The 16,480-nt window shown below is 38.1% G+C and overlaps 1 protein-coding gene across 16 annotated transcripts in view; it reads left to right on the plus strand.

Moving 5' to 3' along the window:
- The window catches only part of LOC134542726 (NAD kinase-like), a 238,143-nt gene that overhangs the window by 218,006 nt on the left and 3,657 nt on the right, over nt 1–16,480 (plus strand). For 9 of the 16 annotated variants that reach the window (XM_063387206.1, XM_063387201.1, XM_063387203.1 and 6 more), the window contains 4 exons: nt 2,498–2,600; nt 4,854–5,051; nt 9,928–10,085; nt 12,148–12,230. In XM_063387206.1, the coding sequence (XP_063243276.1) occupies nt 2,498–2,600; nt 4,854–5,051; nt 9,928–10,085; nt 12,148–12,230 (542 nt within the window). Of the gene's footprint in view, nt 1–2,497; nt 2,601–4,853; nt 5,052–9,927; nt 10,086–12,147; nt 12,231–12,554; nt 12,638–16,480 lie in introns of all 16 variants that reach the window. The other 7 variants (XM_063387205.1, XM_063387202.1, XM_063387204.1 and 4 more) reach the window with 1 other exon arrangement.

Here is a 16,480-nt window from a genome sequence, read left to right on the forward strand (position 1 = left end):
TTATTCTTTGAATGGTATTATTTCTTGTCAACTCTTCATGATTCAGCATTTACCAGTTTATATATAATTTCTCATTCATAAAAAAATTTAACCCTTTTGTTAGCTTCTATCATTTGTTCTTTTTTTTTTTAGCCGGTACATATTTAGAAAAGGAAAATAAGAGGCATATACTCATTGGGCAACCTCCCTTTTATACACCCCTGCATGTTGCAACAGGCCAGTGGAAATTATATAGCTATATCAAATGTGTAGAAACTTTAGTAATAAAATACTAGGCAAATGTTCATAAAGATTAACTAGTGCAATCCCTAGCTTCCAGGTAATTTTATGGCATTAGATGTAATGAGCAAAAAAATTGCTGAATAATTTAACTATAGTAGGCCTGTATAATATACATTTAAGATTTAATTTACAAAAATATTTATGCACATATACATGATGAGTCTGAATTCGACCAAAAAACATAAGCTTCCGTTTCACAACAAAATAAGTTGGAAACATATTGACACGGGGGGGGGGGGGGGGGGTCGATCGGTCGGCTTTACGGTGGATTGTTAGTGGGCGCCACCACGTGGTACGGCACGTGGACCCGGTGAGACTCCTAACTCAGGGCGTGACGTCGCCCATGTGAGACGTGATATTCCCCCTTGAAAACATCTAGCACTAATTCCTGCCCGCTCTCAGCGTCGGGCACGCTTTTCCCTACTAAGTGGGCTCTCAGGCGTCCCACACGCCGTCACTCTCCACGTGGTCACACAGATTGAAAATAAAAGAATAATACGTGAAATTCACACACCTGATTTATTCCGCTAATTCCGCTCACACAAGTACACGGTTGAAGCTATGCAAAACGCCCGCGGCACGAATCGGTTTATAGGTGATGAGCCACCACGTGGTCACATATTGAATTACGTAGTACAAGATAAAAGACCGAGACTGGTCGTAAATTAATTAATAAAGCAGTCCCCCGACCGAGAGCTGCTCCGAGGACTAAAAGAAAGCGATTGAAATGAAATTAAAGTTAACAGAATTACTTGGCAGAGAATACAAGCGGTGAGGTCCCCGGAGTGCTGATGCGTCTGCTCTCGGTCGTTGATGGCGGAAGACTCGGCTGAGGTCATGGCTTGCTCGACTAACATGGCGTCCTCCCGCCGAAACAATTGCCGTTAATAGATATTAGCGAATTCGTGCCACGGGAAACTAAATTAACATGACAAGAATGCATTGAAAATTATGTAACAATTTTTGAATGAATTGAAAAGATTGTACAAATTATTATTATTAAGATTTAAATTTAATTATTGTCTGGCTTCGGGTTTCCTCGGGAATGTCCGGAAACGCTATGATATTTTAATATATAAGTTAAAAAATAAAAGTACATAAAACCCTCCCGGCCGATCTGCCGTCACGTTGCACTTAGGGAATATAAAAACAAACAACACAATTACATATACTTATGTTTTTAGGGGTGCGGCGCACTGGCTCGACAGCGCCCTCTTGCCGGGCGAGCACACACGCACGCACACGTACGCACGGGTAGGCGGGAGGTTTGAATGGAGGGTGGATGGTGTTTGGGCGGTGGCATATCGGACTTACAGGGGGCCGTAGGCCCGGACGATGTCAATATATATGACTTATTTCCTAAAAGTGCTTCCCAGAGCTGAACAATTGTTTCTGTGAAAGTAGAAAAATTATTTATGGAAAACTAAGCATTTGAAAAATATATAATGGAACAAAGTTCAACTACAGCAAAACTTGTGGCTGTCGTAAAATAATTGCATTGAAATAAATGGGGGGTCAACCCTTATATTTTCCATATATTTCTGTGACTGAATTATTATGTGGTGTTCAAAGGCTGATCATTAATACACTTTTCAAAAATTTAATCATTATTTAAATGTTTTCTTCTAAATACATCCATAATTATTCTATTACCTAACAATCGGTGCCCCTGATTTGTAGAAACTTTAGCATAATGGGTGTTGTGCATGTTGCATACCTGCCAGGCATTGAACTTTTTCATTCTAATTTTTATACTATTATTTCTTCAAAACTGTGGAGTTAAGGGTAATTGTTATTAAAAATAAACCTATTGTTCATCTCTAACTTCAGTGGCATATACCAGTCTAAGGAAGCACTTTAGGCCATATGTCTGATGTTTTCAATTTACTTTTTCGTGATGAACCTGCGGCCAATGTATCTAGTATATATATATATATGCTGATCTCTTATTTTCCTTTTCTAAATCCCGGCTCAAAAAAGAACAAATGATGTAAGGTAACAAAAAGGTCTTAATTATTCTGTGTAAGTGATAAGATACTCATTCAAATGTAAATTTAATGACAGATATAAGTCCTTTTATTCCTCCAAGTATTTAAAGACTTATCTCTTACGTAGTGTTATTCGCAGTCTGTATGATGTGTGTACCGTTGTTGGGTGTGTTGAGTGGGAGTTGATGTTAGCCGACGTCAACCAGATGTGGTTGTGTGTTTGGCAGCAATCCGTGCCACCAGTGATGGCGTTCCATCTTGGCTCCTTGGGCTTCCTCACACCCTTCGAATTTGACAACTTCCAGGAACAAGTCACAAACGTGCTTGAAGGTGAGTGCCGCAGTTTCCCTTAATGTCGCACGTAACTGCAGATATTCTGATGGTGCCCTGTCGCAGAGTGTCTACAGGTCACAGAAGCCATAAAAAAATCAACAAAACTGTGATTGGGCTTGAAGTTATGAAACTTAAATTTTTAACAGTCTCTTTCTAACTTGCATTTTGCTTTTGATGCCTCACTTCGGATTATTAATATCATACTGAGAATTGACTGTGTAAATCGTGTGAAAATGTCTGCAAAATTTTTAGTTGTATAACATAAAAATCAGTATTTTCCTATCAAAAGTAGATATATTTTGTATCGTTCAGTTTTGTTTATTATTAATAAAAATAACCATGTGTTCAAAAAAAATTGAAGAAAATTTTATTCAAAGGTCCTGAAAAAGTTGGAAAATTGGTTTTGTCACTTTATCATGAAATACATAACTCTTAACGTTCATGCTGGAGTCTGGTTTTCGTATTGTTACTTATCACTAGAGACCTGCAAAATTCGCGGATTCATTCGGTGATAGGTTAGAATTCAAACACATATACCTCTTAGATAATTTTGCTATTGGCTTACTGTTCATCTGGACGAATCTCAACCAGTTATAAACCCTCAACCAAAGAAGGATCGAATCACAGACAAACCAGCTGAGACGACTTACAAGTCGGCAGCCAATGAACTTGCGTTATTCGCACAAGTGTACAGGGGTATGTGCAGTCTATCCTGAAGGCCATCGAAACTGCGAATTTTGCAGGTCTCTACTTATCACATTATAAACTGTGATTATATTTTTGTGCAGTTTGCATAAGTAAATTTAAAAAAAAAAATTATGAGTGGCGGGGAAAAATAAAACTTTGAAATCAAAGCTATATGGAGATACAAAGGCATGTATTCCTCTTCCAGAGTGAGGAAAAACAAAAATAAATAAGAAAGTAAGCTGTGCTAAATATTCATCTATTGTTAAAAAGAATTTAATAAACATTGTTTTTCCTTGTTGACTCTTCTCCCATGAAAGAAGTTGGAATTCCGAAAAATGCAGGTTGATCACAAGAAGAATTAATTAGAATTCATTTTAATGACTGAAGTGATGTTAAGGCTGGTACACGCCGGGGAACTGAACATTTTATTTATTGTGAATAATAAAGTAAGTGTTTAAGATAGATCATGTCTGGATAATGTTTAATTAAACAAAGTTCTACAATCACCACTAAATGTGTTGCTGTCGTAATGATTTATTGAAATAATTCTGGGTAGCAAATTTATTTCCCATACATTTTTATGTTTTTGTTGTTACCCCGATCTTCGAAAGCATATATTTTTTTGGTTGAGTTCTGAATCATTCTGTATCAGTAACGGTCCTTGAGAGGGGTAATGGCACATTCCCCCTCTCCTCCCTTATCCAACTTAAAAAAAATGGCGGGATTTAAAAAAAAATAATTTACTCCAGCTTAAACTTAAATACTCCAAAAGTTTAGAATCGGGTAAAACCATAGTTTTGATAATGACTTTTCAAGAAATGTGTTAAAATAGTCTGTAACAGGCTGTTAAGATTATTTATTTATTAATTTTTTTTCTTCCACAAACTTTTGGATTCTACGTTTGACTGGGGGTTTTTCCGTATCACCTAAAACCCTCCGATACAGTTTGCCCTTCCTGCAATTGCAAGCTTGAGCAGGCAGCGTTGTGAACATTCCGCGGACTGTGTGAACATCCCTCAGACTGTCCTAGCGTGGTTGACAGTGTTGTGAACATCCCTCGGACTGTCCTAGCGTGGTTGACAGTGTTGTGAACATCCCTCGGACTGTCCTAGCGTGGTTGACAGCGTTGTGAACATCCCTCGGACTGTCCTAGCGTGGTTGACAGTGTTGTGAACATCCCTCGGACTGTCCCCTAGCGTGGTTGACAGTGTTGTGAACATCCCTCGGACTGTCCCCTAGCGTGGTTGACAGTGTTGTGAACATCCCTCGGACTGTCCTAGCGTGGTTGACAGTGTTGTGAACATCCCTCGGACTGTCCTAGCGTGGTTGACAGCGTTGTGAACATCCCTCGGACTGTCCTAGCGTGGTTGACAGCGTTGTGAACATCCCTCGGACTGTCCTAGCGTGGTTGACAGCGTTGTGAACATCCCTCGGACTGTCCTAGCGTGGTTGACAGTGTTGTGAACATCCCGTGGACTGTCCTAGCGTGGTTGAGAAGGCAGCTGTGGGGCAGGGCGCGAGCGTGGAGTGAGACCCAGCATGCGAGTCGTGGCGATTGCGCAGGTCACGCGGCCCTGACGCTGCGCAGCCGGCTGAGGTGCATCATCATGCGCAAGAACGAGGAGACGGGCCGCTCCACCAAGGCGCCCACCAACCTGCTGGTGCTGAACGAGGTGGTGATCGACCGTGGGCCGTCGCCCTACCTCTCCAACATCGACCTGTTCCTCGACGGGAAACACATCACCTCCGTGCAGGGCGACGGTGAGTGCACTCGCTTTGCACTTAAGGGTGTTTGTTCCATTCTAGGGCATTTTATTGTAATCACGCTAAATATTTCTTAAACTTCCGCCATTTTTAAATGGCATAACATTCACAAAATGAAAAAAAAATGTATTGAATACTTTTTGCAGAATTAGCTGCCAAAGTTATATATTATTAACATTTTTTTTTGCAGTCCTGATAAGTTTTTAATGAATTAAATAATAAGCCTTTTAGGTTTAAAATCAATGCTACTGGGATCTTTGTGATATGGTTTAGATTTATTTAAGAACAATTTAATTAGTATTATCAGGGGGCACACAGAGGGGGGATAGAGATATACCCCTTCTCCCTGGAATATTAAAATATTTAAAAATCTATCATTCCTACCAACCAAAGGAAAATTTTTTAAACCAAACAGGAGGCAAAGTGGTACTAACACACTCTGTGTCTATTGTCGACAACTGCAATTGGTTTTACACTCTACCAAATAGGTATTTTACTTTACATTTAACTATTTTAGTGGCACTTCTTCAAAACTTGTATATGTGATGATTGAGATCTGAGAAAGTAAAATGTGATACTTGCAGGTAATTGACACCGTGAGACACTGTTTATTTTCTGTCCAAACTTATCAAAAAAATTTAAGTTATTTTGTCATTGAAACAGTTTTTAATAACTTCACAGAGTCATTCAACCCATGCCAATTATAAAAGTGTAATGAAACAAACGTTCATGTTTTATAACTATTATGAAGTTAACAATTTTTCTGCTTCAACCAGCATTAAGGGTGCACTCAAGAGGGAAAGATGAGAGGATATATACCCCGCCCCTCCGCATTCTAAATAAATGGAAATAATTTTCAAGTAAACGGAGAGAAAAGTGGTTCCATCTCCACCTCTACCTCTTTTCCCGAAATAAAATCTGTGTGCGCTCCTAACAAGAACACTGCTTGTTACGAATTAATAACTAAAAGTTGAGAGAAAGAGATTACAGAGTGTTAAATGGTTTTGAAAGACAGCTAGGAAACCATTGTAAATAATGACAATGTCCAGATTAGAGGTGGGTTGGGACCAAGGTTATTAGAGAGAGGTTGCCTCGATCGCTTGCGCATCGTTCTGCGCATCGCGTCACTTGCAGCCCCGGCTCGGCTTGCCAGCCCGTCCGCTCCTATCAGTTACTTAGTTTACAAGCACATCTGCTCGTAATAACGTGTCAAACTACAGCGTAATGCAGGGGGAGTTATTGTTGTGAGGAGTTTAATTGAGAGTGCGTGTGTTATAAAATGTTGGTGTTGCTTATATCATAAGTGCGCGGGTGCTTCGTTAATTATAACTAGCAGGCAAAACGTTAAGAACACGAATTTAAAGTGAATTTTTTTTTTTATTAGGCTAAACGCTGTTAACAAGTTGTATTTAAACATAAAATGCCAGGTACGCGGTGTGCAGTGGCTCTGTGTACAAATAGTTTGTAAAAACAAAATCTTTACCTGAAACAAATCATATAAAATATCATCGATTCCCATGTGATGATCATCTGTTGAAAGTGTGGGTTCAGAAATGCCGACGTGATGGTGAGTGGAATCCAAAAACAACTTACATATGTTCAGATCACTTTACAGATGATGATTACGAGCGCGACTTGAAAGCTGAGTTGTTAAATGCATGCGCTAAAAGACGTCTTAAACAAAATGCTCTACCTTCATTAAAACTTGGAATTACAACACCTGTAGAAACATTGGAAAGTCGTGTGCGCCGAGAAGACCGAGTTAAATGCAGGGAAAACAAAAAAAAAAAATGTTTTGTAAATTAATCGTAGATTCAAATGAAAATGTAAGTGAGGAATAAACCTGTTCTTGTAGTCAGTTAAAGCATTCAAAGTCTTGTTCTAACAATGACTCGGTTGAAATGCTTAGGAAGTAAATCCAAATTCTTAAAGAAAATTTGTTTCTTGCCGAAAGAAAGTCAGTTTTAAATTTGGAAGTCATGAAAAAACTCAAAAAATAAAACGTAAATCTTAAAAACAAACAAAAAAACGTTCTTCGTTAGAGTTCCGCATGCGGAATATTCTTTCAAGTGTTTTTTTTTTCCAAAAAATCAAAGTGACATTACTTTCGTTGAAAAAAAGAGTAAACTGGACCAATGAGGAAATAGCTCTCGCTTTCACTTTGCGTTATTTCAGTAAGCGATGTTATTTATTTTTAAAACAGAAACTTAACTTCCCATTACCTGGACTTTCAACTCTTCAACGATGGGCATCTTCATTTGACATGAGAAAAGGTATCCTAGTAAACATGTTTGAATTTTTGAATGTAGCACGTTCTTCGTTGCTAGACTTCGAACGCATTGTTGTTCTTTCATTTGACGAAGTAAAAGTGAAGAAAACGCTCCAGTATGATGCAAAACAGGATGAAACGATTACACGAAAAACTGCTCTATTCATGTTAGAAATTTATTTTTAAATCTAACTTCAGTTTATTTATATTGTAAACATTCCCAAAACGTTTTAATGAGCTATGGCTACTTTTATTAAACACTAAGAAATTGATATGCAATTATTTTAAACATTATAATCTTGCTGAGAAATAAATACAAATAAACCATTTTGTTTACTAGTTACATGTTAATTATATTAATTTTTAAAAATTCATGGATTCATCATTGATATTTTGAAAAGTTTTACTGTCACTTAAAAATATGTTGAAATAATAATTCATCCTTGTTTTCAGTCACAGCATTTTGTCATTTGAAAAGCATATCAAAACGATTATAATTAACAGTAATCAACAAAGCATAAATGAAATACTATAAGTATTGCGTATCAGACATGTGAAACGAGCCGAGCTGATAAGAGAAAGCCATCAGTCAGCAGGTGTAGTATTACGGCTGGGAACGGCGGGGCTGCAGATGACGTCAGAGCGGAGTGTCGGGCTGTCTACATTGTTCTTATGGGATCGAGACAACCTCTCTCTACTAACCTTGGGTTGGGACAGCAATTTTCGGTATCAGTCCCAACCTGATACTGATACAGTAATGTACCTAGGTACAAGTTTCTGATACTTCTGTATCAGACGGTCCCAGGAGGCAACAAAGCTCCGCGTACGCAGACCGTGCGACCGGAAGGAGAATCTGATACATTATTTATCACGGCGGTAATTCTCTACCTCTGATACTCTCATGACCGCCTGATACAACCAGTATCAATCAGTTCAACATTCACTGCAGTTCGTCCTGGCCGTGTATCACCATGTTGCGGGCTGTCATGCTTTGTAGTTAGTATCATTATAGTGAAATAAGGAATTGATAAGTGCACGAAAAAGACTTCATTTGTGTGGAATTTTTTCACGGAAAATAATGAGTTTGCTAATTGTAATTTGTGTAAACAAAAACTGAGTTATAAATCATCGACTAATCTGAAGAAACATTTGAAACGTAAACATTGATATAGTATGCTCACTAATGTACCTATCTGTTTTTTATTTTTTATTTTTGATAAAATCGTGCATTTTTAATGTATAAAAACACTAGTTACTAATTGTTTTCGAAAAAAGAAAGTCCATATGTTGATTACATCTGTTATTAGTGTCAACTGAGAATTTATTTGCATTTTCATAGCTGTTAGGTGCACAAATATAAATATTATATCTTGTATTAATGTACTTTTTAATATTAAATTTTCATTAGTTTTATTATTGAACGAGACGGTGCACGCACTGCGCACTGAGCGTACTTTGAAGTAGAATAAACAAAACGACTTGTAACCAGGGCTGCCACTCTGATATTCATGAAAAACCTAGATAACCTACAAAAAAACCCAGACACATGGGTAAAAAACCCAGATGCGTCTAAAATGCTATCGTTGAAAATGTTTGTGTACTAATTCAAAAATATAAACATAACTGGTTTTAATATAAAACAATTAATTACCTTACAAGACTGAAAACGGTTAAATACAACCAATACAAGAAAATTACACTGCAGCAAAATGGCTGTATAAGTAATTCTTGGACCAGTACATATCATAAAAAAACCTACAAATATATACATGACAAAACAAACACCATCACTGCATCCTTTAAACCGGTAATTGTTTTTATAAAACTGCATCATGTACGTTAGTCTTTATTCAGAGTCTGATTCTACAAGATTGGTTTGAAGGTTAATTGTTGCATTGGTTTTGTGTTCTGCAAGCCTCTTTGAAGAATGTGTCTAATTTAATATTCGACTTAGCTTCTTGAAAACTAGTTTTGTGTTTATATGTATTTTTGTGTGTGAAACACATAGACTTGTTTGCATTTATCAAACAGATATTGCAACAGATACAGTAGCTACTACCTTTATTATTGTTTTAGGTATAAAAATAATTAAAATTATAAAAAACCTAGAATTGTTGGAATTCATTATTTAAAAACCCAGAAACCCAAACACCATTGGAAAAACCCAGATCTGGGTGGAAAAACCCATGAGTGGCAGCCCTGCTTGTAACAATATCGCTTTGCGCCTCTCCTTCAAGGCTTCAACGCCTTCCCCTGCGCTTCCTCCCCTACATTCTTTCCCTTCTTTATCCCTTATTCGTCGTTCCTGCTCCCTCCCCTTTCACAAGCTCCGCCCAAGTGACCGTCATCTGCGATCGGGTACTGTATTCATTGGCCGTGGTGTTGTTCCAGCTGAATTCTGAACTGATACTAAAGTCTCTGATACTTTTCAAGTGTACTCGTTTGCCGTTCCTGATACAGGCGCGTATCAGTGCCAAAGTATCAGGTTTATACTTTTCGACCCACCTCTAGTCCAGATGATGCAATACACTGGAAACCTCTAACGGTTGTACTCACAATATCCTGACTGCCAGTGTTGGACGTGCGGGGTGTGACTGTGCGCAGGCTTGATAGTGTCGACGCCGACTGGCAGCACGGCCTACGCCGTGGCGGCGGGAGCGTCCATGATCCACCCCAGCGTTCCTGCCATCATGGTCACCCCCATCTGCCCCCACTCGCTGTCCTTCAGACCCATCGTGGTGCCCGCTGGCGTCGAGCTCAAGGTAGGTCGCCCGTCCCGCTCGCGGCGCGTTCGGCCATCCTGGTTTCAGCTTTCACTTGTAGACGGTGATGATTCCTTCCCCAATACAGTGGAACCTCATAAAAATTACTTCACTGTGATGGAGCGCTCACTTGAAGATGTTTTACGTTTAGAAACTGTTCAGTATGAAGTGCTTTGATTACCAAAGCCCATATTCCACGATGGAAGGTTTCGTACCGGCTCCGCTAGAAGCTTCCAGCAAAACTGCTAGCCAAGCCTCCACGGCAGCCAGGTATGGATGTTTCTATGGAAGGAACCATGACACGTAGAATTGTGTCTGGTGTAGGCCTATCTTGTAGCTTGTGTAAGATGAGATTGTAAACAAATGCTAAAGAATGCGTGATACCAAATATCATATTACGACAATATGGGAAACTCTGGCCAATTATCATTGGCGACGTGCGTTCAAGTTATTTACTCTCCACTCACTAGATGCCATTACTCTCACGCACATTTAAACACAAAAGAAAAAACATAGTTACACTCCACATCGCCAGGTTCGCCTGACATCACTTGTGCGTTTTTCTTGGGTGTTTCCTTTTTTATCCCTATTACAATATTTGATGATACTCACAGAAATTACTTTTAAGTGCGGCAGCAATAATTAATGCAGAAGAGATTAAACATAGTTAACTATAGACAAAATAGTGGAAATGATATGATAGTTAATAATTTTTGTATTGTATAAACATGTATGTTACTCATATTTGTCACATCATGCTGTAACTGCTTCAACAGACCACATTATTAATCAAAAGGATTTCAATCCTTCCAAAATAAATTAACAATTTTAACACTAGGGGCACACTACTTCATTCTGATAAAATTTCCACCTTCTACAAAACCTTCCACAGAAATTCAAACACAACCAATTAGAAAAACATGCATGAAAATGGCCAGCTCTTGTTAATTCTTTCACAGATCCATCCATACCTTGCAAGAAAACTTCCATTGTGGAATAAGGGCTTTTTTTTTTTAGGTACGTTGTAATGAGATCTCACTGTATTCCTGGTCTTGTCACTTTATCTCCAATGACCACTGTCAATGGGATGTTAAGACTTGGTCTCACATGCAGACTAGGTATTTTAATTTTTTTGTCCTTACTATTTTGGGATTTTCCTGTTAATTGAATTGTTTTGAGTTGAAATCGCAAGTGATCATAATTATAATGAAAACTGGTGTGAAAATTACAGCTGTTAAGTAATATTTGGTACATATCTGTTGAGAAGATTTTAGACGAAAAACAAAATGTGAGAGAGCTGTCGTGATCAATTTACTTGAAAAGCTCCTAGTTAATAGTAATAACAAGAAAACTAAATCATGTTTTATATGCAGTGCCTTTGAACCCTATATAAAACTGCACAAAATTTAGTTTACCTTTCGCAGTTGCAATCATTTTAGTTTCATTGTCATTACATAAATTACTTACAAATAAATATATATAAAATGATTTAAGGAACTTTTCATAGAAAATTATTTTTTTTTATGATCACTTTGTTGGGACTTATATATTTCTGGTTTTGGATTTCAAATTGTATTATATGTGCTACCACTTGTTCTATATTTGCTGAATATTTAAGTGAAATTTGTTATAAAAATTGTTTGAAATGAACATATTGCAGGTAGCTTTATCAATTTACACTGTAATTTCTTATTAGATTATTTTTCCTATTTTAGCTAATATATTTTGACAATGACCTCATTGAATGAGCCACACAGACTAGCATTTTAACTGGAAGCTGTATGTTAAGCTGTATATTTTATCTGGTAAGTTTGTTGATTTTCATACAGCATTTAAAGAAGTTTGCTTTAGGCATCTTCAATATGAGTGACAAGAGAATTATGATAACCTTTGCAAGACATTTTTGACAGTTTTTTTTTTTGTAAATGTTTTGCATTGCTTGGTTATTAGACAAAAATAGTTGTAATTGTATTCTGATAACTTATATAATTTCTTTTAAAACACGTATCACGTATGCAATGATTGAGTGCTGTGATTAGTTCATGTGGAGTTTGTCTTGTAGATCTCCGTGTCCCCGGAGAGCCGGAACACCGCTTGGGTTTCGTTTGACGGCAGGAACCGGCAAGAGCTGTTGCACGGCGATAGGTATGTGCCGTGCGTTGAAAGAGGGTGTGCCGCAATCAAACATTCTGGAGAGGACATCGGGCGACGGATGTCCTCCAACCGGTTGAATCTTATTCAAACGTTGGGGAAATTCCAAAACGTTAAGCTCCTTGCCCATGTGTTCTGGAATTGTGTTGCAGGGAAGGATAGTTCTCACGTGAACACGAATAGAGATCCTACGTGTGCGTAGACAGTTGGAAGGTGATCGGCATTTACGCAGTGAAACTGTAGCAGCAGATAATCTTTGTGGGGTTTTGTAGCTTCAGTGGTGCAGTTTGTGGACAGCATGTGTACTAATGTTTGCAGATAATGCTGAGTGTTGAGGCTTTGAACGCGGCGTGGGTTTCGTTTGACGGGCGGCGGCAGCAGGAGCTACGCCCAGGAGATAGGTGCGCTGCTATTGGTTGTTCACGCGTTTTCCTGGCCTCTGGCGGTATGGGCATTTATGGGTGGTTTTGGTGTTTGGTTTACTTGCCATCTGCTAGCGCCGGGAGCAAAGAAACAATGTGGATAGTAAATGGTGTGCAAAAAAAAATATTTGTAAGAGCTATTCTTTAGATGATTGTTAACCTTACATATAAATTTCACGATAGTTTATAGAAGAAACTCATGAATATATTTGCATTCATTTTTCCTGTGAATAGGATATGCACTTAAAATTACTCATGAAAACAACTTTGACATATTAACACATTTTAATCCAATAATTATTAAAATAATACTATATGAATGTCTTCAAAACTTACTAATAGGAAACTTACTTAAATATTCGAACATACTTTATATTATTTAAAATGTATAGTCACAAACTACAGATTTATAACTCTGCCATTTACAAAACTGCAAAGAAGATATGGCATTAATGAAATTGAAAATTTTATCCTTTGCAATCCTGTTACCCCCTCAAACAGTCATATTAGTTCTAGTTTGGTAAGTTGTTGAAATGTGTAGTAAACTTAGAGTGTTTACTTAGGTAAAATTCTGCATATTTATTCCCCATAAAATTTAAAACTGCTCTTCCAGAAATATAAGTTACAGTATCTTAGAAATCATTCGAACATTATTTAGCAATTAATTTACGTACATGGTGTGTGTGTCTTGGAACATTTTCAGTTAATTGTAATAGCAAAAATTGTTGAGAATTGGGCATACACATGTAATTTATCATAGTGAGCATGGACTGTTAGAAGCAAAATAAGATAGTTAAAATTGCCAGTTTCCAGTCATGAGTCCCAACATGCACAAACCCACATATACATACAAATATACTATCATTCTGGTATATGTGTGTTGGTGTTGAAATGGATTGCAGTTGGCAAGCAAACTAACCTGCTTTGTACTTAACTAGCAAGTAGTGATAAACTTCAAACATACTGTTTTTAACATTATTTTAAAAGGAAAACCCATAATAATTGTAGAAATCTGAGATAGTTGAAATTTTATACTACTGTCCTCTTGTTAATGTAGTTACTGTAGTCTTTTGAGTTAGTGGGACTCTTATTTGGAATTTGGTGGGTTTATTACAATGACTTAAGCGTGATGAATGGTAAAACACCACTGAATTATTAATCACTTAGTGGCATATCTGATGCTTGCAGAAATCACTTGCGTAATGTATTTTGAATAGCATAAATGCAGAAAGCTGTTTTTTTAATGAAATTACAGGATTTTAAAAGTTTTAGATGTTAAATTGTTGGTATGTGGGCACTTTTCTATATGGTTCTTTTTAAACTGTTGTAGATTTTTTCTGCTTTGAAATAGTTCTCTGTGCCAAGGCTAACTGTGTGTGCTACACATCCAGAATGTTTGATACACGACACGCACTTGTGTAGTCTCTGGTTATGGTTTGCATGTCCAGGAGGTAATAAAGCTGTAACAGCATAAGCAAATCCTTGTACTGTTTTCTCTGTTGTGAAATTGGCAACCCAAATCCTATCCCCTTTTTAAATGTTTTCCTTATTTTCTTCTTCCTTCTTCCCTTAATTTTTTTTGTAATTCCTATCTGAAATGCTGATGTTTTTTATTTGTTGGTTGCATAATACAGTAAACTATATTATGGCTTTGCCACTAAATCCATGATGCTGAGTTTTTTTAAAAGTAAAGGTGTTAAAAAGGTGGTTTCACATGTAGTAGCAATGTTTAAATTTAAATTAAAATAAACATTGGCATTGGTTATATTTATAACATGTTGTCATCTTGGTATAAATTCTTAAAAGTGCTATCCTTGTTTCAGTGTTCTCTGTTGCTAGATATACCCAAAGAGCACAGAAGTTTCAGTCTCAACTTTATAATGTAATGTAAAAATTTTATAATGCACAAAAAAATTAATTTTTTAAAAGAAATATTTGGAATGAGAATTTTGGAAATAAATTTTATTGTTGTATTTTATCAAGAGAAATATATGATGATAATAAATTCTTTCTTTTAAGAAATGTGTTATCTCCTACAGCAACTCGAACAGAGTTGCCAAGGGAGATAGGGTGGGTTTTTATCTTGCGAAGAAACTTAAAGTTTTGTGTACAAGACGCTTTTATTGATTATAATATAGCACACGACAAACATGCAAACTTGGTACTGATACGTCGCCGTTTGCTTCAATAGCCGAAACAGGTTAACTGCAAATGGCTGACGATCACTGTGAACACAAATTACACACTGTTACTTTGATGCAACGAGTACTAAACAAAACAAATAATAACCCTGACATTTACAGATTATGTTAGCTATGGCAACAAACAATGTAATTTTGTATTCTATTTTCTTTGAATTAATTTACTGATACTTCCAAAATTGCAAATTAGACTTAACTTTACTCAATTACACACAATCTTTATCTGACACACAATTAAAAACATACACTTGACTTATACTTAGACCAGCGCCGCGAGTTTGGGTTTGCCCTCCATTTATATAATAAACATTTTAGTCAGATCCCTAGTGGCGCTTTCACCTACACACCATTGAGGTGCGGCCAACTCGTCGTCTTTATAGTTCCAGTTATCCGGCGTCTCAGTCCTGTCTCTATCAATTTACTACTCTATGTACAAAGTCAATTCGGGGTAAGTTCGCCAACGCTGCCTCTAAACCCCTCTTCGCCGTATGCGGACGATGTAGATGTAGACTTCCACTCTCGTTGCGCCGACTCGCTCCTTCGCCACTCGCTGAGCGAGTGTCCCTAATCAAAAGTCTGCACCCGTCACTATTTTCCTTCAGGGGGTATTCGCCCACCCCTGAGGACTTCAAATTTGATTAGCAGCTTTTCTTAAAATTACTCGCCGAGTGAGTTCCTACTCTCTCCTGGCGAGTATTGGTGGCGAGTCGTGGCGTCTGAGGTTAAGTCCGTTTCTTCTTATTATGTCGTCTGCGGCTAAGTCCCGGTCCAATGTGAAAAGTTAAAGTTCCACTTACTGCTTGTTGAAATTCGGCTAAGTCCCACCTCGGCTGCTGATGGAGGTGATAGACTCCAGAGGTCACGGCGCGGCTGCCGAAGGCAGAGTCCGGTTGGAGCTTCTGGATGCAGAGTGACTGTCTCTCGTGGCGGACCAGCGATTCTCTTCTGCCCCGCGTTCGGATTCTTCTAAGTCGGCAGCGTCGTGGTGTAGCGAAGTTCCGGGCGTCGTGGGCGATGGCGGTAGCGTGACGATCTGTTGTCTTCTTCGGAGCGGGGGTGAGCCGAAGCCTCTGGCTGGCAGCCAGGCACCTTCTGCTTGCTGCTTGCTAACAAACCCGTATTTATACCCGGCGAACCCAGAGTGATATCATCAAGTGCCAATCAGCACAGACTTGAAGTGTGACCATCTAGAGCCAATCAGTGCTCACTGTGTTGTTGCTAAGGGCTCGGTCGCCTGTGAGCCTCGGGTTTCCTGGGGTCTAGGAGTTATGCAACCTCTTAGACTCCCGTGTATTGCAGTTGTCCTGTCTTTTGGGGAATTCTCGTTAGGTAGGATTTTCCTAAGATAACAAATGTAACTATAAGACACCAAAAAACATTGCGAAAATGGTGCTTGACCACGTCTGAAGATGGTGCAGTTCTCATTCTTAAGGACAAATAATTCAGGCACAGTAGAGAGTGTCTTAAAAACTGGCAAATTTTTGAGGGCCACTGTGTCGGACATGAGGTTTGATGACTGGTACCTCAGAAAAGTGGCACTAGAAATCAGGGCTGTTGAAAGAGGGGGCCGGTTGAGTTTCAAGATTTATTTTCTGCTCGAGTTTACCCTGATTATATGAAA

The sequence above is a fragment of the Bacillus rossius genome (assembly GCF_032445375.1).
Source record: "Bacillus rossius redtenbacheri isolate Brsri chromosome 9 unlocalized genomic scaffold, Brsri_v3 Brsri_v3_scf9_1, whole genome shotgun sequence".
Lineage (NCBI taxonomy): Eukaryota > Metazoa > Arthropoda > Insecta > Phasmatodea > Bacillidae > Bacillus > Bacillus rossius.